The sequence below is a fragment of the Aethalodelphis obliquidens genome, unplaced genomic scaffold, assembly GCF_003676395.1.
Source record: "Aethalodelphis obliquidens isolate GAN/ISIS:26980383/991018 unplaced genomic scaffold, ASM367639v1 scaffold1, whole genome shotgun sequence".
Lineage (NCBI taxonomy): Eukaryota > Metazoa > Chordata > Mammalia > Artiodactyla > Delphinidae > Aethalodelphis > Aethalodelphis obliquidens.
The window spans coordinates 647,272-671,047 of record NW_020837945.1 but is presented as its reverse complement, the minus strand read 5'-3'; the positions used below and the strand labels follow the sequence as shown (position 1 = coordinate 671,047).

At 59.2% G+C, this 23,776-nt stretch overlaps 1 protein-coding gene across 1 annotated transcript in view; it reads left to right on the top strand.

Moving 5' to 3' along the window:
• The first annotated feature begins 22,321 nt into the window (after positions 1–22,321).
• The window catches only part of COL6A1 (collagen type VI alpha 1 chain), a 20,087-nt gene continuing 18,632 nt past the window's right edge, over positions 22,322–23,776 (top strand). Inside the window, exons 1-2 of the mRNA XM_027129210.1 lie at positions 22,322–22,536; positions 23,064–23,193. Coding sequence (XP_026985011.1) covers positions 22,440–22,536; positions 23,064–23,193 — 227 coding nt within the window. The 5' untranslated portion in view covers positions 22,322–22,439. The remainder of the gene's footprint in view (positions 22,537–23,063; positions 23,194–23,776) is intronic.

Below are 23,776 nucleotides of genomic sequence, written 5' to 3'. Positions count from 1 at the left end.
TGTTTTTCTGGGGTTTTATCTTGTTCCTTCATCTGGTACAAAGTCCTCTGCCTTTTCATTTTGTCTGTCTTTCTATGAATGTGGTTTTCCTTCCACAGGCTGCAGAATGTAGTTCTTCTTCCTTCTGATGTCTGCCCTCTACTATCTTTTCTTGATAAAGTAATACATGTACTTAGATTTTTAAACATTTAGGTAAAACAAAAGGACATAGAATGAAAGACAGTCTTCCCTCTACATGGACCTCTGACCCTCCCAGCTCCTCTCCTTCATTCTAAAGGCCTGGTCAGCATCTCTTGCCAGACTCACCAGGGTTCATGTCCTGGTCCTTGTGTTGCCACGTTCAACCCTGACCCTGCGGTGAAGGCTGGCACCTCCACGGACAGAAGACTCAGGACCTTGGCCACTGCAGAGGGAAGCTGGGTGTGGGGAGGGGTTAGAGGCACAGGGCCTGGGCCTCCTGTGGATGCTGCCCCATTTAGATGCTACTCTCTGGGCCGGTTTTGGCCATTTGTGTTTTCCTGGAAGATTATCCACTTCATCCGTTTATTTGTTTTGGATTGAGCAAGTCCTTTCATTTCTTCTACTTCTGGGCTTATTTCCTCTTCTCTTTGTAAAATTCTGTTTCCTTTCTCTTTCTATTTTTCTTAATGGAGTCATCTAGTGTTCTTATCTATTTTATTGTTTTTTTCCCCAAAGACCTGCTGGTGGATTTATTTATTATTCTATTACTTTTCTATTTCAATTACTCCATGTTTACTTTTATTAATTTTTTTTTCTGTTTTAAAATTTGTTTTCTTACATATCACGTTAAAAGCCAGTTGTGTTTCTGTCCATTTTTTATCACCTTTAGTCATGTAGATATTTTAAAATATGCTTTTTAAATATATATTTTATTTTTAAGCAAATTTTATATTTTAACCATATCCCATAGGCTCTAGTGTTTTTATTATATATTATTTTCTAAATAGCCTATCTTTGAGGCTTTGTTTCATTTTAGAAGCAGTAACTCTTGGAGAGTTTGGGGTTTTTTTTCCTGGTAGAATTTGTTTCTCTATTTTCATTATGAATGCTTTTAAGAAATTTTGCACTTCAACTAGAGAATATGTTCTCTAAATTTACTGAGGTTTTCTTTGTCTCCTCAAACACTCCATCGGAAAATGTACCCTTTTTCTCAGAGTGAGGAATTCTCGGATGAAACCATTAATCACAAAGGTCTGATGGAGCCATTAGCATAAGAGCACAAAGTTCCGTTGCTCTTGGTAAGGACACCACTACCCAGAAAGATCCACCAGGTCACAGTTTAGAACTTTGCCTTGTTTTTCACCTGCACTTGCCCTGGACTAAGAGGAGAGGATAGGGTCTGTTGTTGCTTCTGTGTTTCTGTCTCCTCTTCACTCTGCTCTTGTTTCGTGCGTTTTGACACTGTTCTCTGGGGCACTGCTGTTCTGGGGCTGTTTCCACCGAGGCTGCTCCCTGACCAGGTAGGTGGCTCCTCGACGGGGCCCGGCTGCTGTGACCTGTTCTCTCCTCCTGTGTGTGCCGTCCTGTCACGTCCAACCTCCACCTGTTACCTCCTCGGAGCCATGCTTCCTATAGAAGCACGTGCTTCTCCGTACACCCTGAGGAATTCTTTTCTCTATCGAGTGGTGAACAGGAAGAGGGATACCAGCGAGGTGGGGACCTCACAGCCTGAGAAGGACCTGGAGGGATGGATGAGGCATCTAGAACCCAGACCTCACCACAGGGCCTCAGTCCCACTGGACTGGGCACACCCTAGTGTCAAGACCAGGACACCCTCAATCCCCATCAGTGGCTAGTGTCTGAAAGGAGTCCTGGGGGGTCCCCAACTACATGAGAATTATAGTCACTACTGGGCCTGGCCCCCACCTGACCCGACCTGGCCCCACCTATTTCCACATGACCCCACCGGACCCCACCTGGCATCACCTGACCTCACCAGGCCCCACCAATTCTAACCTGACCCCACCTGGCCCCCACCTGACCCCACTTATTCCCACCTGACCCCACCTGACCCCACCTGGCCTCACCTATTCTTACCTGGCCCCACCTGTTCCCACCTGACCCCACTTGACCCCACCTGGCCTCATCTATTCTTACCTGGCCTCACCTGTTCCCACCTGGCCCCCACCAGCCCCAGGCCTGTGCCCACCCGTCCCTACAACCCCCTGCTGCAGACCAGTGACATCCGCTGAGCCAGCTCTCCCACCCTCCCAGCTCCAGCTTCCTGCTCGGGGAGGACTGTGGATGCCTCGTTCTCCCAGTGATGCCCCAGCCAGGGTGTCCTCACAAGTTCTATCTCGTACTGTTGGTCATGAGGTTTTCAGTGCCAGTAGCTCTTGGTTGTGGACAAATGCCCAAAGCTGGCTGTTGTCCCTGCACAGAGGACAAGAGAAATTCAGCATGTTGGTCCTCTCTTGGCTTTGTCCGACCTGTGTTCTGTCCCCTCGATGTTAGTGCGGGGCAGTGTGGGGTGGGGTGGGCACCCCTCCAGGACCAAGGTTCCAGGCAGCCCTTGAACTGCCGAGGACAGCCCGCAGACAAGACCCACACACGTCCCTTTGGCCTCAAACTTGGTCACCATCTTGTCCTGTCCTACCTCCCAGGCCCAAGAGGGTAGGGGGTACAGGGCATGGAGCACAGGGGGTGGGGTCGGGGTACCTCTTCCTTATACCAGGGCATCTGAGGCTTCAGGCGTGTCCTCAGACTCCAGGACGTGCAGACGGCGAGCAGCGGGTGGGAGCTGGGCCGTCATCCCTGCTTGACCACCTGGATAAAGCTTCCTGAGTGCCCCCTCTCAGCCAGTGTCTTGCTGAGCCCCTCGGACACAGGCCCTTAGCAGAGCCTGGGAGGCCTGGGAGGTCACCCCCGCCCTGCAGCCAGGAGGCATTGGCCGGGTGGGCCTGGGGCTCCTCGCTGAGGAAGCAGTCAGGGCCGCCCAGCCGGGACGCCCTGCGAGCTCAGAGGAGCCACTGCTTCCCTTCCAGCTTGTCCTGTCCTCCTGCGTCCACAGCAGGGAGATGGGCCACGCCAGCCCAGCTCAAGTGGCCGGAGGGGCAGCCTGGGTCCTTTCACCACATCCGTCCTCACAGCTCGGCTCAGGGGCCCAACGATGGGAGGGTGTGGCTAGTGAGACTTTATGGAATAAACTGGGAGCCTCGGGGTGTGTGACAGGACCCCCCCTAACACAGGCAGGCAGGGTCCTGGCTGAGGACCCGGGCCAGGGCTGAGCCTCTGTCGGTGTGGCCGCCAGTGGTCGTGTCACCCCCAGGCCCTCCACTCTCTGCCTCTGCCCTCCGGCCTTCGCCGGACCCCCGCCGCGTGAGGCTTCGTGGGAGGGCCCTGCCCCCTCCTGGCACACCCTCCCTTTTGGGCACCCCACCCTGGCGCCGGCACTCTTTGGGAAAACCAAGCTGAATTGTCGTGGAATTCACGCCTCCCAAGCCACTCCGTGTCCCACGGGAGGGGCTTTCTCTCTGTCTGACCCCCAGTGTCTTCAGCAGGAACTCGCCATGCATGGACCAGTTTGCTTGGCATCGCCTGTCCCCCGCACCCCAGTGGGGTCACCGGCTCCAGCTGTGTGTCGGATGGGCACCGTCCGCGTCCCAGTGACGGTCACCAGAGCACACACCCCGGATCTGAAGCCGCAGCCTGGTCATAGCCACGCTGCCTGGACGCACTCAGCGTCCGTGGTTCTGAAGCTGCTGGGCTGGACAGTGCAGGGCGGTAGGTGGGTGGCCCGGGTCCACGGAGCCGGCTTGGGCCCTTTCCCAGCCCCGTGACGTCTCTGCTCTGTCTGCCCAGCCCCCCACAGTGGCCCCTCTGCAGGCGCCCTGGCCTCCCATCCCTGCATACGTGGCCGGGTGGCTCAGCCAGAGGCTGGTCCCCAGGGCCCTGGACGCTCAGCCTCTGCCTGAGGCCACTCAGGAAAGGAAACTTCACACACTGAGGTCTGAGGAGGTCATTCTGGCTCATACACGAGTTAACTTGAATTCTGTGCTAACTTAAAACAGCCTGTTTATGACCTATCAAACCTAGACTGTCCATCTGCTCTAATTATTAAACAAAAGGGCACGTTGTCCAGAAGTGAAGAATGTCCATGTTACACATAAAGCTGAAATGCCTCCCTTCCTGGGATGCCGGTGCTGGTCCTTTGACGGTAAGCCTCCCTCCCAGGTGTCAAGGCCGCGCTGACTCGCTGTGTACGTGCTGGCCCGGTTTTTTGCACACCTTGAAGGAAGGTATCCCTGACTTGTTCGATGTTCTTTGTTCTGAGAAGACATAAAACTTTGCTGCAAACCCTGCTTCTCTGGAGAAGTTCCTCAGAGTCATCTGAGAGGCTGTCTTCCAGGCTACTCCTCAGTTTGGCTCTAATAAAGCTCTTTTCTATTCCTATTACAGACTGTTGGATTATTTTCATCGACCCCACACACAGACCCACCCGAAAGCAGCTCATCCCCCCCGGGGAGCGAGGGTGCCCAGCAGGCAGACCCCGGGAGGCTTTCCTGGAGGGCCCTGTACCTCCGGAGGGGCCCGGGGTCCTGTAGGGGGGACCCTCAGGCTGCACACACTCAGGGACAAAGTCTACTGAAGAGAGCCCATGCGGGGGATGTGGGGCTGACTGGGACATCCTGGCCCAGGGGAGGCTCAGGTGTGGGTGTCAGGAACACCCACTTTCACAGGGCAGAGGCCATGCAGCGCCTCTTCTTGGAGACTGGACTTTATGTGAAAACTCACACTGGTTCCTAATTGAATATTTTTACCACCAGGCTGGGCCACCTGTGGGCTACGTCTGTCCTAAAGGCTCCACGTGCCCCCTCGAGACAGGAGCCTGAGGTGCGCCGGGCCCCCAGGGGCTCACCTGAAAGCATAGAGGTGGCCCGTCCGTGTGAGGTGAGGCCGGGCCCACGTCCCCGCAGGCTCTCCCGGGAGGCGGGGTGAGTGAGGTGGGTGGGAAGGGGCAGCGTGTGGCTGGAGGCCAGGGACCCCCACAGGCTATGGTGTCCCCTAGGGTGGCTGTGACGGGGCTTTGCCCCCAGAGGTGCCCGTGAGCACCTCCACCTGGCAGGGCCTCTGGAGCAGAACCAGGGTCCAGCCCAAGCCTGACACCAGAAATGAGCAGCCGGGCAGCGCGGCCGGGGCTCCCCGGGAGGGACGGGGAGAGGACACAGGGCCGCCGAGGAGGCCTGGCTCTCCCCCAGAGAGCAGCGGCGGGGGGGGGGCTGGCGCCGAGGCAGGGGAGCCCAGCCCAGGTGGGCAGAGGCGCAGGGATGTGGCCCTCGCCACCAGGTGCCCAAGCCTGGCCAAGCCACCCAACTGCTCAGGGTGAGGCCCAGCTTGGGGGGATCTGATGGGAAATCTGGGGCAGGTGGAGGGGCGGGGGTTCTGCACAAACCCGCGGAGGCAGGCCGAGGCCGCGGTCCCACCTCCTCCGGCCGCCGTGCCCGCCCCAGTGCGGCTCCTGGGCGGGCAGCTGCCTCCCTGTGGTTCGGGCGCCTGGTCTTTGTCACCTGCGGGGCTCCTCCGGCTGCACGAGGGGGCGAGGCGCTGGCTGGCCTCTGCTCCGTCGGCCCCAGGCCGTGTGCTGGGCCTGCTGCTGGCTGGGCCCTCCGAGTGGACCCTGCATGCCCCCAGCTCGTGCCGACCCCCTTTCAGACACAAACAAGCCATACATTGAGGCCAGAGAAGCCAGGGGATGAGAACCCACCGACCCACTTTACCACCGGGGCCCCCCAGCTGCCCACCAGGAGCACCAGGCCCAGGGGGGCTTTGCTATTCGGTGGGGTGGGGACCTGCCTCGTGGCATCTGCGGCTCCTGCCGTGGGCTCAGGCTGACTCAGCGGCTACCACATAGTGTCACGCCGTGTCCCGTCAAGGTTCCGCCCTCTGTCAGCTGCTGGGAGGAACACAGGGACCCCAGTGGTGACCCAGCAGGGGCAGGGACCCCCCCACAAGGGAGGGCAGCTGGGTGGGTGGGTGGGCGTGGTCTCCTGCTGCTCACGTGAGTGGAATGTTCTCTGCTTTGGGGTCAGCCCAGGGTGGCCGCTCCCCCAGGAAATCTGCTCCTGGCTGTGGGCAGGGCCAGCTCCCCAGACGCAGAACGTACAGACTGCGGGGCCCCTCCAGGGTCCAGCCTGCTTCTGGTTTCCAGCTTGGTCGCCGGCGCCGGAAGGTGCTGTCAGGCTCCTGGCTGTAAAGCTCCTGCCCCTGTGCTTCTGGTTAATGCACAGAGGTCACGAACAAAGAATTTTACAAGCTGTTTCATTCCAGGATCATCTATGTTCCTTTTTCACAGCTTTCCCGGCTCTGTTAGTTTCTATTTATGCCCTGAGGACCATTCAAAACGAGATCAAGCCAGCTTGTGAAACTGGGCCTGACTTTGTCGGAAAATGCGGCAAAAGCCCGCCGCCCCCTTTCAGCTGCGTCGCTCGCAGGGGTGGGTGTCAGCCGACACCAGGAAGGACGCTCCCAGCCCGTCTCCCGCGCGGGCTTCCGACAAACAAGGTCTGAGGGGCGCGTGGGGAGGACAGGGAAGGAAATCATCACTTTACAAATAACCCAGTGAGAGGCGGACTGAAGACAGATGAGAGCCTCTCCTCGGACGGCTGGGACCCCCACCGGCCACAGGGTGGGGGACCGGGCCTGAGCCGGCAGCTTCCTCCCATGGGGGCTGAGTCCTATTTCCGGCGGCTCCAAGCCAGGCAGCCTGTTAACCGAGGACCCGGAGGCCCCTTTGTTCTCCTGGAGGGAGGGGGGTGTCTACAGAGGGAACATCTGGGCCCCCGGGCATGTCTGCACACGTGGTCAGAGAGGCCGACGCTCCGGTCTGAGAGCCCCCCCAGGGGGGCCGGGGGGCCCTGCCGCCGCCTCGGCGGAGCCCGGAAGGTGGGGAGCCCCCTGCAGGGGCCTCGCACCCGAGCACCAGCCAGGCAGCTGAAAACACCCGTACAGCCACGGCCTCGAGCTGCAGAGATGCTCAGCCTGGCCTCAGGTCGAGCAGGGAGGAGGAGGGCGTCCAGAGACCCGCCTTCTGATGCCTGGGTTCCCCAGGAGACACAGGAGCTTGGAGGGTAAGAATCACAAGCAGAGGTCCCTCGTCTCACAGTCAGCGGGGCCAGAGGGGAACAGCCGTCAGGAGGAGGACCCTCTGCCAGCAGGTTACACGCGCGGAGGGCGGTTCCGCGTCACGTGCTCCCACATTTACAAGTGAGATGTTATTGTTTATTTTCTATTATTTAAGCACATGTTCGTTTTAAAAGTCAAATGTGAAGAGCCCGGCAGAACCTCTCCCCCAAAGAAACACCCAGCACATTGGTCAGAATTAGCAAAGGAGCCACTAAAGGAAGCTTTTATTCCACAAAACCTGTGGAAACTCAGAGACAGCAGAGGCCCCGGTCAGGGTACAGCCTTCGCGGTCAGGGTACAGCCGCCCAGCTCTGGGGCGTGGAGAAGCCACTCTCGTGGCAACGCCTGTGTCCCCAGGTTCTGGGCAGCCAGTGAACGTCAGCCAGAAGGAGAGGAGAGAGAGCAGAAAACATATCCCGAGGAATAATGGCTGAAGACTCCTCAAATTTGATGAAAAGCAATAATCCCCGTATCCAGGAAGCTTCCCGGTCCCTAGAGGAGAAACACAGAGACGCACATGTGGACACACCACAGTCAAAATACTGAAGTCCAGTATTTGGGGCGTCAATTTTTTAAAAAAAGTTTTAATTGTAAAACTAGCTTGAGGGAAGGGAGGGATGGGCTATGTCCAGGGGCCAGAAACCTGATTCTTCGAGCAGAGGCTCTGTCCCTGGTGCCACCCCGCAGGACAGGGCCCTCAGTCCCCAGAGGGGGCTGGAGTGTTACAAGATGACAATATAAGCAGATTCTAGGAAAGAGGAGGCTGTCCAGGTGCAGGAGTCACATTCTGCAGAGGCTGGAAGTGGGCAGGAAGCCCAAAGACAAAGAGAAAACTTTGAAAGCAGTGAGAGAAGAATGACTTGCCCCGCACAGGAAGCCGCAATCACAGCGACAGCTGACTTCTCATCAGAAACGGTGAGCTGGCAGGACACAACAGGTGACACGTTCAAAATACTGAAAGTAAAAATCTCTCCACCAAGAGTCTTATATCCAGCAAAACTATCACGCAGAAATGAAGATAGAATAAAGATTCTTGCAGGTAAACAAAACGGAGAAGTTTGTTGCTAGTAGACCTGCCGCACAAGCAACACTACAGATTGCTTTCAGCTAAAAGCACACGACCCCAGAGTAATTCCAGTCCGCACGTGCCCGCAAACCAAGAGCACCGGTAAAGCAAGTATTTACTTAATTACAGAGACAGGATAACTACAAACTTCTCCTTTTTTCCCCTAGCTGACTTAAGAAACAATTGCAGAAAACAATATCTATAAAATTGTACCGTTGGGGCTTTAACCCATGACTGTACAATACTTGATAATAGAGGCACAGGCAGGGGAGTGGCACTGATGCTCTGTCGGAAACGACAGCAGATGAAACCTCAAATCACAGAAGGAAACAGAGAAAATTAATAATAATAAATAGATGGGTAAATATTAAAAAGTCAATAAACATATTTGCTTCCTCTGTGTCCTCTGAAGGCTGGGGCCCTCCTCCCAGATCCCCTCCTCTGCCCCCTGGAAACCACACCTGGACTTTGCCCGTTTTATTGCCCCTTACGTCTTATCTCCTCCCTACACACTCCCTACACACTGTTTAGTTCTGTACTGTTTTTAAGGCCGATAAGTGGAATCGAACCGAATGCGTTGTCCACGACAAGCGTTTTCCACTCAGCTTTGGGTGCAGCCGCTGAGGCTGTAGCCCAGACCGTTTTAGGACCAAACAGCGTCTGGTCACACGTGTCCGCTCATTGCAGGGGGAGTCGGGGTTGTCTGCAGTTCTGTTTGTTTTTGACTGTTATAGAGATCGCTGGTGTAAACGTTCTTCTGGGGTCTCCTGGCACGGGGCTTTGCATTTCATGGGAAACACTCGTATTTGGACGGCGCCCACACACAGTGAAGGAAGACGCTCGCGGCCAGAGGCAGCGGGGGCTTGCTGAGGCCTGAGGGAGGCCCCGCCGTGGTACACCTGCTGCCAGGGCGCTGCACCCCCGCGGGGGGACCCTCCAGGCACAGACGCCATGCGGTGGGCCAGACCCTGCCAAGTCGCCTCCCCAGGCGGCCGCATCAGACTCTGCTCCCACCGGCAGCGGGCGGGGGTCCTCGGGAGGGGGACACTTCTGTAGCCTTCTCTGGGGGTGCACGTACTTGTGGTTTTAACCGCACTCCCCCGATTCCTAGTATGGCTGAGCCCCTTCCCTGCGTTCGAACCCCAGTCACGTCTCGTCTTCATGGGATGCCTGCTCCTGGTTCTCGCCATCTTCCCGTTGGCCCCTTAGTCGTCCTCGCTGCATTTTAGGAGCTCTTCACACGTGTGGGGATCGACCGACCGTTGCTCGTGTGTGCTGCAGTTATACCCCCAGGCTGTGGCTTGCTCTGGGAAGTTTCCGTGTCTTTTGATGCTTATCTCAATGAGTCAGATTGATCAATCTCTCCTTCATGGCCTGTGAATTCTGAGTCTTGTTTGACAAATTCCTTTCTTCCCCAGGGGTCGTGTCCATATCTTCTGACATTTTCTCCCCATGGTTCTGACATGTCAGGGCTCATCCTTCTGGAACTGGTCCTACCCTTGCCGAGAGGGGGGTCTCCTTGGTGAGGCGTCTCGGTTTTCACTGGCATCTGCTTCCAGGTACCAGACTGTGTGCACAAGCACAGATTCACCGCAATCCTTGATTCTGGAGGCCAGAGGCCCTGGTTTTCTTCTCCTTTAGTGGCATCTGATGTTCTTGTTTTCCTCCTACATTTAAGAGTCATGACGGGATTTTGGTTAGAATTGCCTTGACTCTTCAAACGGCTTTAGGATTTTGAGTCTCCCTGGGCATATTGAGTTCCTCTCCCTTTTAGGTCTTCTTTAATATCTCAGTCACATTTAAAATTTCCTTTATTTGCATCTTTCATTTTGTCGTGTATGTCCCTGGGTACTTGTGCATGTTGCTGCTAACTTACAGGATAGCTCTTAAAGTTACATTTCTTTAACGTTCTAAGCAATAGAGTTTATATACTGTACTTTTATCTAGCATGGGGGTTGGGAGGCCTGGCCACCTGGGGGTGACAGGGTGGGCTTCCCTGCAGCCCTGTGAGGGCTTCGTTAGGATAATTCAACTTGTCACAGACTTGCTTTGAGAACTTTCTATCTCAAGCCCCGAGCCGGCTCTGTGGACGGGAAGACGTGAGTCTGTGTGAAATAATGTCCCAGAAGGCGTCTCCCTCACTTTCCAAGAGGAGAATAAGCCACATCTGGAAGAAATACAGACACAAGCCCCACGAGTGTGGACTTGCAGGCCCGGAAGTGACCGTCCTCACCCAGCTGCAGCCTGGACCACACGGAGGCAGAGGCCAGGGGTGGCCTCCCTTCTCGCCTCCCTCCCGGCCTGGAGCAGGTCACACTGAACAGCAGTGGCCACGGCAGCTAAGCCCTTGGACACCTGCTGGGGCCACATCACCTGCAGGAGAGAGGGGACAGGATGGGGCCACCGGGAGCTGCTTCCAGGCTAACACTGCGGAGTCCGAGGGGGGTCCGGTCCTGAAAGCAGTCGGTCTGTTACCTCCTGCTGAGGGTGCCCGGCTGGGCCCGGGGACTCACTGACTGAGACAGACCAACAGTAGATTGATTTAAGACAAGTTTTACGGGTCACGGGAGCCGCATAAGGAGAGGAAGACCCAAAGGCACAGCAGAACCAAAACACCTTCCTACCTGGTAGAGAGAGACCATCATGGGGAATAACTAACTGTCCGGGAGGTGGGGGGGGTGAGAGGCACTTTCACGAGTCTGCTCGCTGAGAGTCCTCTCGGCCCAACTCCCCGTCGCTGGTGGTACGAAGGCTTCTTTCCTCCTGGTGCCGGGAGGGTGTCTTTCCCACGGCTTCCCCTCCTGCCTTCAGAGAAAGGGGGGGGTGGGGTCAGCAGGCCCGTCTGTACCTGCTGCTACTTAAGAGCCTTTGACCCAAAATAATCCTTACGCCAGAGGGCTTGTTCCGGGGCGTGTTCTGCTGCCCTTTGTCACGCAAAGAGCAGAATAATGACCACAGAATCGTTTAAATCCTCAGAAAGATAAATGGGGGAATTATATCCATGAACCAAGAACAGGAGGTTATGAAGCAAATGTTGGTGGATGAGAAAAAATGACTGTAAATAAAAACAAAACTAATAATAAGAGTCATGCTCATTTGTAAACTGTAAATAAGACTTACTTAAAAATTCCACTTGGAGCCAAAGTTCTTAACAAAATAATGTGGAAAGTCTGGACGGGGGCTCTAGTGTAAGTTAAAACACACTAGATTCTTCTCTTGTTGCAAGGAAGTAAAGACACACAAAATAAGTTCAGAATCTTAGAAAATACAAAGCTAAGTCTATGCATGTTAAACATTTTAAAAGTCAACACTAAAAGAAAGAAATAGAGTGTGTAAATTACAAACTGGCTGAGAAAATGAAGAAAATAAACTAAATTTGCTCAATCTAATAAAAGGTAGGAAAGGCAAAAAAAGAAAAACACGGCTGTTTTAAATTATGCTGTAAGATGGAAGAAACTCCTTCAGACGCATCACAGTGATGCAGAAGGAAGGCAGGTGAAATGCATTAACTCACGACACTTATGAAATGTATGAATCCATTAATTCTCAAAGAGATAGAAACTCTCTTATTGGGTAAATACACAGATTCCAGCCATGTGCTGTTTCCAAGTGACACTGAAAATAAAACAGCACAGAAAAGTAAATCATACAAGGAGAGGAGCACCTACAGCAGGTGTCGAGGTTTGAACTGTGTCCCCAGAAGACGCAGCCCCGCCCTCGTCCCAGAACCTGAGAACTTGGCCTCGTTTGGAAGCAGAGTCTTTGCAGGTGCGGTCAAGATGAGTCATGCTGGCCCTGGTGGCCCTCGTAAGAAGAGGGAAGTTTAGACACAGAGATACAGAGAAGACAGGCGGGTGGAGACGGAGGTGCGGTCGGTGAGCTGCGGCCACGGCCCCCAGGAGACGGCGAGGCCGGAGGCCCCTCCCCCGGAGCCCCAGAGGGCGCGCAGCCTCCAGACTGTGAGCAAATGCATTTCTACGGCTTTGAGCTGCCCCGTCCGTGTAACTCATTATAGCAACCCTAGGAAATGTAATCAAACAGGAAAGAATGGCGCAGAGTTTACAGCCAAAAGCCCTGATGGACTCACACCAGGCCCCTACCCCCCCCCACCCCCAGTGAAGGAGCTGCCACCATGGGGCCAACGTAGAAGGACACGCGGGTGACATCGCTGGTGACCTGGGGACCTGGCTGCTGGCCCTGGGCGGGCGCAGGCACCTGAGCGAGCAGGACACACGTCCGTCCAGGCCTTGGTTTCTAAAAACCATCTCTTCTGGTTTCAGAAGGAATCGGGGCTCCTTGGAGACATGGCTGGTCTGGGGTGGGGCAGAGAGAGGGTAAGCGGGAGCCTGGGGCTCGGAGGAGGACAGGAGCTGGCTCCGCACCGGCCCCTCCGGCCAGCCGTGCGCCCACGTGAGCACATAAACGAACAGTCACGACAGGTACAGGCCGCAAGCTACAGAATAAGATGAGAATCCACAAGTGCCCACAGAAATAAACACGTGGAAAACTCAAGGGTAAGGGAGAAGGCTCTACCTTAACCATAGAAGGGATGAGGAAATTACAGAATCGCCGCAACCGAGGTCAGGTTAGTCACTGTTTTCGCCAAGGATCATCAAATAATGTAAAAAGTCGTGGGTTAAAGTTTAATGAGAAAGAGGAAACTTAACATAGTCCCCAAGAGTATCCCCAGAAGATGGTAACCTCTCAGTGGAAAACTTGGCAGACGTCACGTTTGCTGGGCGCTGAACAACCGCGACGCTCCCGGTGGTGGGACAAACGGGCCTCAGGCAACTCCTGACTCCACACCCTAAGGAGGGCTCGGGAACAAGGGTGTGGAATTCCTGCATAACTTGAATCTGATCGGGGGAAACACTGGACGAACCCAAACTGAGATGCATTTTACAAACTAAGTGGCCTGTACTCCTCAAAGCTGTCAAGTCAGGAAAGGCAAGAAATAGGTTAATGAGGCATAAAAGCCAAGTATAAGCCGTGACCCTGAGCAATCCTGGGCCGGACGTGTGTGTATATATATATATAGCTATAAAGGATATGATTGGGACAGTTGATGACGTTTGAATATGTTCTGTAGATTAGACAGTGTTATCCAGTCAGTGTTCATTTCCTGATGTTAATTATGATACTTGGCGAAGTAGAAGCAGGCCCTTGATTACCAGAAATACACAGTGAAGCCTGACCCTGGTCCCACAGAGCTCTGGGGTCTGAATGTCCCTTGGAAATGAGAGCATCAGCCTTTGTGACCCCCGTGGTGGCTGCAGCTGCCCCACGCGTGGGCCTCGCCTCCCAGGCACGCGTGGAGGCCACGTCCATCGGTCAGGGCAGTTCTCCGAAGCAGGTGCGAGCGTGAGCCTCCGGCGCTGGGGACGCTGTGCTGGCCCATGAGGGGGTCTGAGCTGGACACCATCAGGCCTGCTACAGCTACCACGTCCACGACATAGCACGTGCGGGTGACCAATGCCACCGAGAGGAAAAGCCACAGAGACACAAGGCCTGGGGGAGGAGGCTCGGCCAACAACTGGAACCGCATCTGTGAAACCGAGAAGCACTCAGGGTGGTTTCATCACGTGTCACGTTGTGAAATCAGCGTACAGAAGCTTCAGGGCGTGTGGAAGGGATAATCCCGTTAGCAGCAGTAAAACAGGACAGAGTAGACGCTCTGGCACAGACTTCACGAGACCCGCCCAGAGCGTGTGAGGAAAGCATGAGACGCCCCTGAGGGGGTCCCTCACCCCTGCCCATGCTGGCTGCGGGGCCTTCTCCTCCCCCCCTGGGGCGTGAGCCCAGCTCTGGTGTCTGGGGGTGGTCTCGAGGCCTCTGTGCCCAAGCTCCTTGTCTGAAAAGAGAGGTGACACGGTGGTGCCGAGTCCCAGGGCCCCCGTGCAGATGGGCGAGCTCAGGGGCCAGGGTCTGCGCTGTGACGCGTGTGGCTGGCCCTCGGGGTGGGGCAGGTCGGCCCAGCCCTCACAGCCGCTCTCCTGCCCTCTTCCGCGCCTCCTCTTGGTGGGGTGGGCGGGCTGCCCCACGAGAAGCCCAGGGTCACTGCCCTTCAGGCCTCCTGGGGTCAGAGGGGCCGGTCTGGCCCCACCTGCTGACCTGACCCCCGGGGCTGGGAGCCCAGGGGAGGAGACGGGGGATTGGCCCCCGGGGCGCCCACCTCGGCCCGGAGGTGTCTCTGAGCTCCTCAGATCCCAGGTGGGAAAGGGAGAGAAGGGCTCCCCTGGGGCAACCGTGACATGACTCTGAGGACACGTGCACTCATGTGAGGCCAGTGAAAACCCCCGTAGTGGGTGGCGTCAGAAGGCCCCACTGCCTGAGGCCTGGGTGGGCCTCTGGGGCCAGGCCAACTGGCCGTGCTGCCTCTCTGGCAGGACTGGGACCAGGGGACGGTCAGGGGTCAGCCACACAAGTCCCCTGTCCCCAGAGGAACCCTCGACCTGCTTCCAGGTCTCTGGGGCCTGGGTAGACCAGGCAACATGCTTCCTGCGGGGCTGTCCCTCCTGAGCCGGACTGTCCTGCATGAGGCCCCGACGGGCACCAGAGGGCGCCCCAGGCCCTGCGCACTCACGCGTCCCAAGCGACCACCTACTGTTTCTGCAGTCATTTCCCGTCCTGGGATGTCCGGGGTTTGGCTGGAGGGAGGGGGCTGGGCTGACCCCTCTGGGTGGAGCAGAGGCGGGGGCCCTGGGACAGGGCCTGGGCCTGGCGGGGTTAGGGGCCCACAGACAGAGCGCCGCTGCTCTGGGCCAGCAGCCCCCCTGGGCGCCTGGCTCAGCGCGTGGGGAGGACACTGGCCCAGCCCTGGGCCCACAGAAACCCCTCGGTCCCAGTGCCGAAGCCCGGGGTCTCTGCCTCCTGGCTGGGGGCTCTGAGGCCGGGGCTGGGGGCCTTCCCTTCCCTCACCTTTGGGAGGGGCTTCCCTCTGGGGCTCCCCGACGGTGGGACCCCGGACGCTGCCCGCCCTGTGGCCCAGGACAGTCGACCACGTCCCCCTGCCTGGCCCAGGCCCATGGGAGCGCAGCGGCGAGGGAAGGCTTTAACGCTGCCTCTTGAGAATGATTTTAAACCGCAGGCCCCTGGAGGCCCTTTTCCCTGGAACATCGGTGTCTGTTCTCACACACACTCTGGGGCCCCAGGGGCAGGGGCCCCAGGGCCAGGGGTCCCAGGGGCAGGGGCGGGTGGCTCAAGGCCCAGCAGCCTCGGCGTGTTTCTGAGAACTCAGATGTTCTCCCCGAGCACCCCACGCCTCTCATGATGTGAAGCAAACGTGGGGCAAGTGGAAGCCAAATGTGGAACTGTGCTCAGGAGGGCAGGTCCACCTGGACCCGTGACCATGGTACCCTCAGCCTCATGCCCTCAACGCTGTTGTCATTACCCTCCTCCAGCTGCCAACGCTGAGCATGTCGGGGTTTCTTGGGACAGTTTGCGGAGCTGGAGTGCCTTGCCCGAGGTCACTCGACCAGCAGGGGGCAGAGCTGGGCCTCTCCCGGTCTGGCCGCCCCTGCTCTCCTGGGGTTCTGGGTCTCAGGGTACACCGGCCGGATGCCAGCAGCTTCCCAGAGCCTTGGTACAGTCAGGCCGAGGGTCAGAGGGTCTCAGTGGCCCCCGCAGATGCCGTGGTCCTGGGTCTCAGGGGAGAAAGCCAGGGTCGGGGCTTGCCGGGCTGGGCCCTCAGTGACCCGGGACTGAGGTCACCCTGCACCTGGCCACTTGGGGGGAGCATTCCCTCTTTCTCTGGGGTCGAGCGGTCTGGGGGCTGTCAGCGGCGGGGCAAGGCCCACCCTCTCCCTCTGCCCTCACCCGCTGTGTGACTTGGGACGTAGGGGCACAGGCCCATGGCCAGGACCCTTAGTCCTGTGCCCACTAGCGTGGGGTTAGCTCACGTCATCAGGGACCAGGCTGGCCCCGCAGCCAGACACCACATCGGGCCCCAGTACCCCCGCCTCGAGGAAGCAGCGGGGAGGGGAAGAGGCCCTGCAGGGACTGCCTGGCCCCCGGCCCACTGCCAAGGGCAGCCCTGCGGGTGGGAGCCCAGCCCTCGCTGTAAGAGAGGGCGTCCCACTCTGAGGCTGGGGGAAGTGGGTGCAGGGGGTCTGGCGGGGGTGGGCAGGGCCTGCAGCCCCCAGACCAGGGCTCCCACACAAGACCCTCGCCCTTCTGGAGCCTCTCTGCACCTCAGAGGGGCCAGGACAGGGCTGGCTGTGCCCCTGGGGCCCCTGCCCCAAAGTTCAGCAGAGCAGGACTTGACTTTCGCTTGCAGGAATGCTGTGACGGCAGGGGCCCTGCTGGGTGGGCTGCGGTGGGCGCCCGGGGCTGTCGCTTCCTGAGAAGCCCCTCCCCCGGGCTCCCCAATTTCATCTAAATCTTCTGTTTCCAAGGAAGGCCAAGCTTCTCCCACAGCCTCAGACGCCATTAGAGACATTCTACTGCCAGATGTTCTGCTTTTTCCACAGAACCGGAGGCCAGCATGAGGTAGCTGGGGAAACATTAACCCCTCCAGACCCGTAGCCGGGTCGTCGTGTCTCGGCCTGTCCTCCAGGGGCCCTGTGCCCATCCCTCCCCAGCCCACTCAGGGCAAAGAAATGCCTTCTCTTTACAAAGCTTGGGGGGGCACCTCCCTAAAGACAAGATGTGTTCCCTGCTGAGGTCCCTGGGAACTCGGTGAAACAGAGTTCCGGGGGCCTGGCCAGCCTCGTATGGGGTGTGGGCAGCGCTGCTCCTACGCTGTCACAGTGGGACCTGGGGGGATGACCCTTGGGCCTCACGTTTCACCAGTTATTAGACGGGCAGTGGCCACAGCTCCACCACCCCGGACGCTGGGACGGCCCCCGCACGGCGTCCATCACAGACCGTCTGTCCAGAGGGTCCTTCCCCCACCCCTTCCTCTCTCCCCCTTTCCCCTCCCCCTCCCCCCCTTTCCTTCCTTTTTCAGTGTTTCTTTCAAACGACAACCACAGCCTCTATGTCTGATTCCAACCGACCAGGGACTATGACTCTCAGCTCTTCAGCAACCGGACAGAGTAAATCAGGCCAAAGCGCATGGCCCCGGGACACAGGCCAGACAGACTCATCGGTTTCTCGGGGCAGCTGGGATGCGGAGGGGTGGGGACCTACCACACTCCCTGGTGGGTGCGCCCCAGCTACTCCTCAGGCGACAGCCCGGGAGCCCTCCTGTCCCCTGGAGCGGCCAGCACGCGTGGACGTCTGTGGGCACTGCCTTTCCCATCCTGGCCTCTTTTTCTGGTGGTTCTTTGCCTTCCTGCTGCCAGCTGGTGCAAGCTCCCTGTCACTTAGGACATGAGTCACCACCTGAGGGGTCCCGCCTGCAGGTCACTGTGACTCAGATGCCCCACATGCCAGCGCTTCCACCTGGGCGGCCAGCCTGGCCGTGACCGGTCCACACCTCTCGGCCCCTGGGGGAGGCATCCCGGCTCCCCCCAACCCCAGCATCTTCTCTGACCACTGGCTGCTTCCCATCCAGCTGACTCATTTTGCAGTCAGAGCTGGGAGACGGGACCACCCTGTGCTCGGTGCCTGGGGCCAGACCGCTGGACCCGACAGTCAAGCTGGCCAGGAGAGGGGACAGGAGGGAGAGGCTGGTCCACGCTGAGGGCAGGGGCAGGAGCCTGGCCAGTCTGGCACCCCCGCCAGCTCCGACGTCCTCACGGTCACCCTGCCATGGAAACCACATGTGTAACCATGGAAACCACATGTGTAACCACGGAAAACATTTTCCTGGATGAATCATGCTCTAAGTTGGAAGGAAAATTCACTCAATAGTTGAGGCATTAAAAAGAAATCAAAAGGGTTTTGTTCAACAGATGCTAAGGGAGTTTGGGTCTTTGGTGTTTATAGGTGAAGGCGGCTTTCTGTCACCCACAGCCGGGAAGAAGCAGGACGTTCCGGAAACACCCACCGCCATCGCTTGGGAAGCCAGGCTCCTGGGACACTCCCCATGTCGCCCTGTCCTCGGGGCCACCATGTCTCCCCATCCTCTGGGCCCTTCTGGTCTAGGAAGTTCTAACAAGAGGAGTCTGAGTTTTCAGGGCCTGTGGAGGACAGCTCACCCTGCCGTGGGTCCGAGTGGCCCTGGTGGGGCCGGGAGGTGTCCATTCAGCGGCAAGGGCTCAGCCGTGGGCAGTGGCCTGGGTCTGTCTCCACGGGTCTCTCACCCACCGTGTGGCTCTGGGCACGATAACCCACCTTGGTTTCCCCACCTGGACAATGGGGGTAAGCTCTGCCCACCTACCCCTGAGTCGGAGGAAACATTGAACCAGGAAACACAGGGAAAAGCCCTTTGTGCCCTGAAAATCCATGTTTGCAATTATAAATGCACAGTGTTTCCCAGAAAGAGCCGTTTCAGACCACAGAACCAGCGCTCGGCAAAGCGGACTTTGCTCCGAAGGGCAGCGCCGTCCATCGGGCCTGCCGGCCACAGCCGTGGGGATGCTCGCCACAGGACGGCCCTCTGGGATGCCATTCACGCAGTCACTTCAGAGCAGAAGGCCTCCTTGCAGCGTGGAGCCAACAGAGGGGGCCGCGCTTGGGCCCTGGGCCTGCACGGCCGGCAGGAGGACTGTCAGAGGGGGACGAGGCGTGCGGTCACGCGGGGGCCCTGGAGCTCCCCCGACAGCCCCGGGGACCCTGGGCGCAGGCCTGGAACGGTTGGCTCTGTGTGTCCTGGACACTGCACCAGCGGGCTGCCTGGGGCGCTGCCACCTGGTTGGCGGCATGGGGTGCAGCGTGGGGTCACCCGCTGGCCACCTTCACTGTGTGGACACAGCGCTGTGAGCAAGTGGAGAGGAGATGATGAGAGATACACTGCCCACGGCAAGGCACACCCTCACCCTCATGCTCTGCAGGGGTGGACTTGTGCTAAGGGCCAGGGGCCAAGGTCCTGGGGCCTGGCAGGTGTCCGCACTGTCCTCAGGGCATGTCCATGTTCCCCACATGCCCACACCAGACGGTGCATCACCCATGGGAGCATGACCTATCTGGGGGGCATCACCCATAGGGGGGCATCACCCACCGGGGGGCATCACCCATCGGGGGGCATCACCCACGGGAGCATGACCTATCTGGGGGGCATCACCCATTGGGGGGCATCACCCATCGGGAACATCACCTATCATCTGAGGGGCATCACCCATCGGGGGGCATCACCATCCAGGTGCCTGGCCTGGAGACCAGATCGGGAGGGGGGTGAGCTCTGCTCTCACCTCCTTGCCCCTGCCACTCCCCTCATCCCCCCTCCATAAGGGTCCTGGGCCGTAGCCCTGCTGTCCTTCCTGGAGTGCGCCCTGTGTCTGAGGGGCCCTGGCCCCTGGCAGGGGCAGGCTGGCAGCAACCCCACAGGCCCCTGGAGAGGGTCTCACAGGCTGGGGGCAGTGGGGGGAGACGTGCCCCAGGGGTCCGGGCACAACCCGACACTGGTTGTGGCTGGAGGGGCTGCAGGAGGGCTCCCCCTCCACCCTCCCCTCTTAGGGCCTCACACTTGCTGCCTGAAAAGGGTGGGCGGAGGGGGGAGGGTGAGGAGGAAAGAGGGATATGCTCAGAGGGAGGAAGGCCCTGCCGGCGGTGGTTGCGGCGTCTGCAGGGCAGAGGGGCGCTGTGCTGCACGGGGAAGGGCTCGGCCCCGCCCCATCAGCGCTGCCGGCGGCAGGCCCCTCCCGCGGCTCCCTGGGTCGGGGCGAGGCGTTTCCGGAGGAGCCGCTTTCCTGCCAGCTTCCACCCCCGCCGTGGTTCTTAACGCGAGGACAGTCCTGGTGGATAACTTCCCCTTTCCCTGCGCTTACTTTCGGAGGCACCTGGTATCACTGGGGCCTGGGAGGTGCAGGAGTCCGTTCGGGGGCGCCCCTGGAGGGCTCCTGTCAGGGGCCCAGGGGCCCGGAGCCCCAGCCCCTAGGAGGCCGAAGCCCAGGGAGTGACCTGCGGGGCCTCCAGACACTGTAGGCCGCACCCCGGGGGCAGGTGACCCGTGCTTCCCTGAAACAGCCCCCTAGCATGGGCGAGAGGCCCAGAGATGGGGGGCTTCTCCCCATCACCACCCCACCCTTCCCGTGGGGCCTGGGGACAGCCCTGTCCCCCAAGCCTCCTGGAACCCCAGCCCATGTCCTCCCCCACCTCTCCAGGGCCTTGACTCTTCCCACCTGGAGACCTCAGCTGCCTGGACAGTGTCACCTGGGGGTCCATTCAAAACTGCAGCAGCCCTGCTACCCACCCTCCCCCCAGACACCCACACCCTCCCAGCCTGGTCCCCGAGGACCTCGTCCCACCTCTCACCCCTCACGGATGCTGGATACCATGCGAGGGGCAGGGCGGGGGGCGGGGCTTGCAGCCTCGGGCCAAGTATCTCCCTGGGGCCCCTCCCCTCTCATGCCCTTCCCCCAGAGGGCTCCAGGGCTCCACGCCAAGCAGGCGCCCTTATGGTCCCTGGAGTGCTGTGGAGAAAGGCTCGCTCCCCGAAGGCCGATCTGGGACATCGGATGAGTTACGCCCCGCCCCCGGGGAGGGGCCAGCAAGTTCCACGGTGGGAGGGAGAGGAAGAGAAAGGGGCCCCTGGCTGCCCATCCTGTCTCTTCTCCACAAGCAGAGGGGGCGCTGCAGAGCCAGGCACCCTAACTTCCTCCCTTGCACCCTGGCCGACGGCCCCGTAGGGCAGCTGTGCTGTCTGCCCGGCTCCCGGGAGCCCTGCAGGGGTGGGTCTGAGGCCTGGCCTGGGCCTCGGGGCTGTGGGGATGTTGACCCTGCCGGGGCCGGCCCACCCCTCGGGACTACCTCGCCCGGCGCTGCCGGCTGGGAAGTGTGGGTGTCCCTGTGCCCCCCTCACACCCGCATCCTCACTGCCCAGCGGTGTCCGCGAATGGACCCTCCCGTCCCACAATCGGCCAGAGGCCCGAGCACGACTGTCCCTGTTTCTCCCCATTTCACAGACAAGCTGAGTCCAGAACCGCCCGGCAGCTGGGCCCCTGCTGTGGGGAGTCACGGCTCAGGGTTTCACACAACAAATTCCGATTTCATCTCCAAAACCTGCGAGAACATTAGTGCTGCCGCCTCTGCAGCTACAACAGCTCGGACCTGGAGAGACCACGTGAGCAGGTAACAGCCTTGCGCGAGGGGCCAAGCCCCCTTGTCTGACCCCGGGTGCCCTGCACCCAGCCCCAAAGCACAGGGAGAACTGCCCACAGCACGGCCTGGGTGAGACAGTGGCAAGTAAAAGTACCCCCACGGTTAGCTCACAGAAGATTCAGAACGTACGTACGGGGAAAACACTGGAAGAAGTCCCACAGCAACCACCGAGAGGTATAATTCCCGAAGGGTTTCTCAAAACTCCTTTACTGTGGTTATACGACTTCGGCGTGTCTTTAAACTATAAAACATTTCGGCTGATGTTAGACAAGTGGTAACACCTCCAGCTCTGGGAAAGATCTTCTAGAATGTTCTCTGGGGCAGGGGTGGGCCTGGCCACATCTGGAGCCCACCCCTGCAGGGCCCCGGGGTCGGGGGTCTTCACATCTGTCCTCAGAAGCAGGGTCTCACCCTCCTCTTTCTGTGTCTCTGTCTCTCTGTCTATATATGTATTTATATAAAACAAATGCACGTATAGTTATTGTTCTGACTGCGTTTTCCCAGAGTAAAAAATGAAATAGTCTTTCGTCAATATGTATTTGACTAAACGGTGAAGAGAGATTTCTCCGAAGCCTCGGAAGTCAGACAGATCAATGGATTTGAGGTGTTTACACAAACGGCACCGTGATTTGTAGAAACTGGTGAGCGAGTGGACAGGCAAACAGGCCGATCACTCCCACATGAAGGCTGGAAACAAAACGCCTCGGGGAAATTCGTCTCAGGGCTCGCGTCCTCTTCAGACTTCTTCAAGCTGACTTAGCAGGAGACCTGTAAGCAAATAAAAAACTCCCCACAAGCCAGGGAGGTAAATCCTTTCGCGAGTGGCGTCCGGGGCTCAGAGCGGCTTGGGGGGGCGGGGCGTGAGTGACTCGCCCGGAGCGGAGCTGGGAGAGATCCCGCCTCCCTGGCCGCTGGGCCCCCGCCCCAGCCCCTCCCCCGCTCCTCCCTCCACCCTCCCTCCCGCCTGGGCTGAAACTCTGGCCGAAGGAGAGCACAGACAGCTCTCTCTCTCTCTCTCTGTCTCTGGCCACCGCCGCCTGCCTCCTGCCCCCTGCCCCCGCTCCATGGTGACCCGCAGGCCGGTGACATGAGTCTGCCCCGTGTTCTGCTCGCCCTGCTGCTGCAGGCCTGCTGGGCCACCGCGCAGGACGATGCGGCAGCCTCGAGGGCCATCGCCTTCCAAGGTGAGTGGACTTGCCGCGTCTGGGACTCTGGCCTCGGCTGCCGGGCGAGGCCGGCCTGGACCAGACGTATCAGCTGTGATGCCCCAGTGGGACCCCAGCCCCTTCCCTTGCTGCCCGAGCGCTCAGATGCCGCGCGGCTGGCGCCGGACCCGACAGGAGGAGGCTGAGCCTCGGCCGGGGCTCAGCCCGCAAGCTCCCTGAGCGCCTGTCCCCGCGGGTGCTGCCCCCTCTCTGCCTCTCAGCTCCTTTTGATTCCTTGCTGGTGGTCAGTCAAGAAACACGGTCACCTGTCCCCACCCTCCCCCCCTTCTGAAGGTCATGCCCCTGGTGGTTTTAAATTCAACTTGGAAACGTGGTGAGAAAACGACCTCAGCTGTGGTGAAGGGCGGACTCCTCGCCCTTCCGGGAGGGTGGGAGTCTGAGTTGCCGCAGGGGTGCTGGCCGGGGAGGCAGCTGGTGGAGGACGCACCTGGGGAAGGTGGGCGCAGGGCGTGAGCTGCAGGCCCCTCCTCCGGTTCCCGGCCCAGACTGCCCCGTGGACCTGTTTTTCGTGCTGGACACCTCTGAGAGCGTGGCGTTGAGGCTTAAGCCCTACGGGGCTCTGGTGGACAAGGTCAAGGCCTTCACCAAGCGCTTCATCGACAACCTGAACGACAGGTAGGACCTCCGTCCTCTCGGGGCCGGCCTGCCTGGTGTCACCCTGCCGTGGCCCAGCAGGCAGAGCTGAGCCGCAACCTGCTCGGCTGGGTCTGCATCTGAGAAGGGTGGTGCCGGCCGGGCCTCTCGAGTCCCCTCCCCGAGTCTGAGTGGTCCAGACAGGCCAGGGAAAAGCTGAGCTTGAGATGGAGCAGGCCGGTCGGCCGGGAGGGCGGAAGGGGCAGTGCTGCTGCCTGGGCTCCGGGCCCCACACCCTGAGGAGGAAACAGCTCCCCACCTCTACCACTGAGCGGGCGTGGGGAGCGGACCGAGGCCCTGTGGGTCCGCCCGGTGTCCGGAGGGGGTACTCCCCGCCAGCCACCGGGGCACCGACCACTGCCCAAGCGGACGGTCAGAGCGCACACCCCGGGCCGAGGTCCCAGTGTCCCCCATGTCCAGAGTCCTGGTCGGAGGGGCCCCAGCCCAGTCCCGGCTTTGGCAGCACCGTGCATCCACTCACTCACAGGGAAGCCCTGGGCAGTGGGTGTGGCCAAGCACAGGACACGCCTGCAGAGGGGCGGGGCAGGGCCACAGGGTGGGGGTG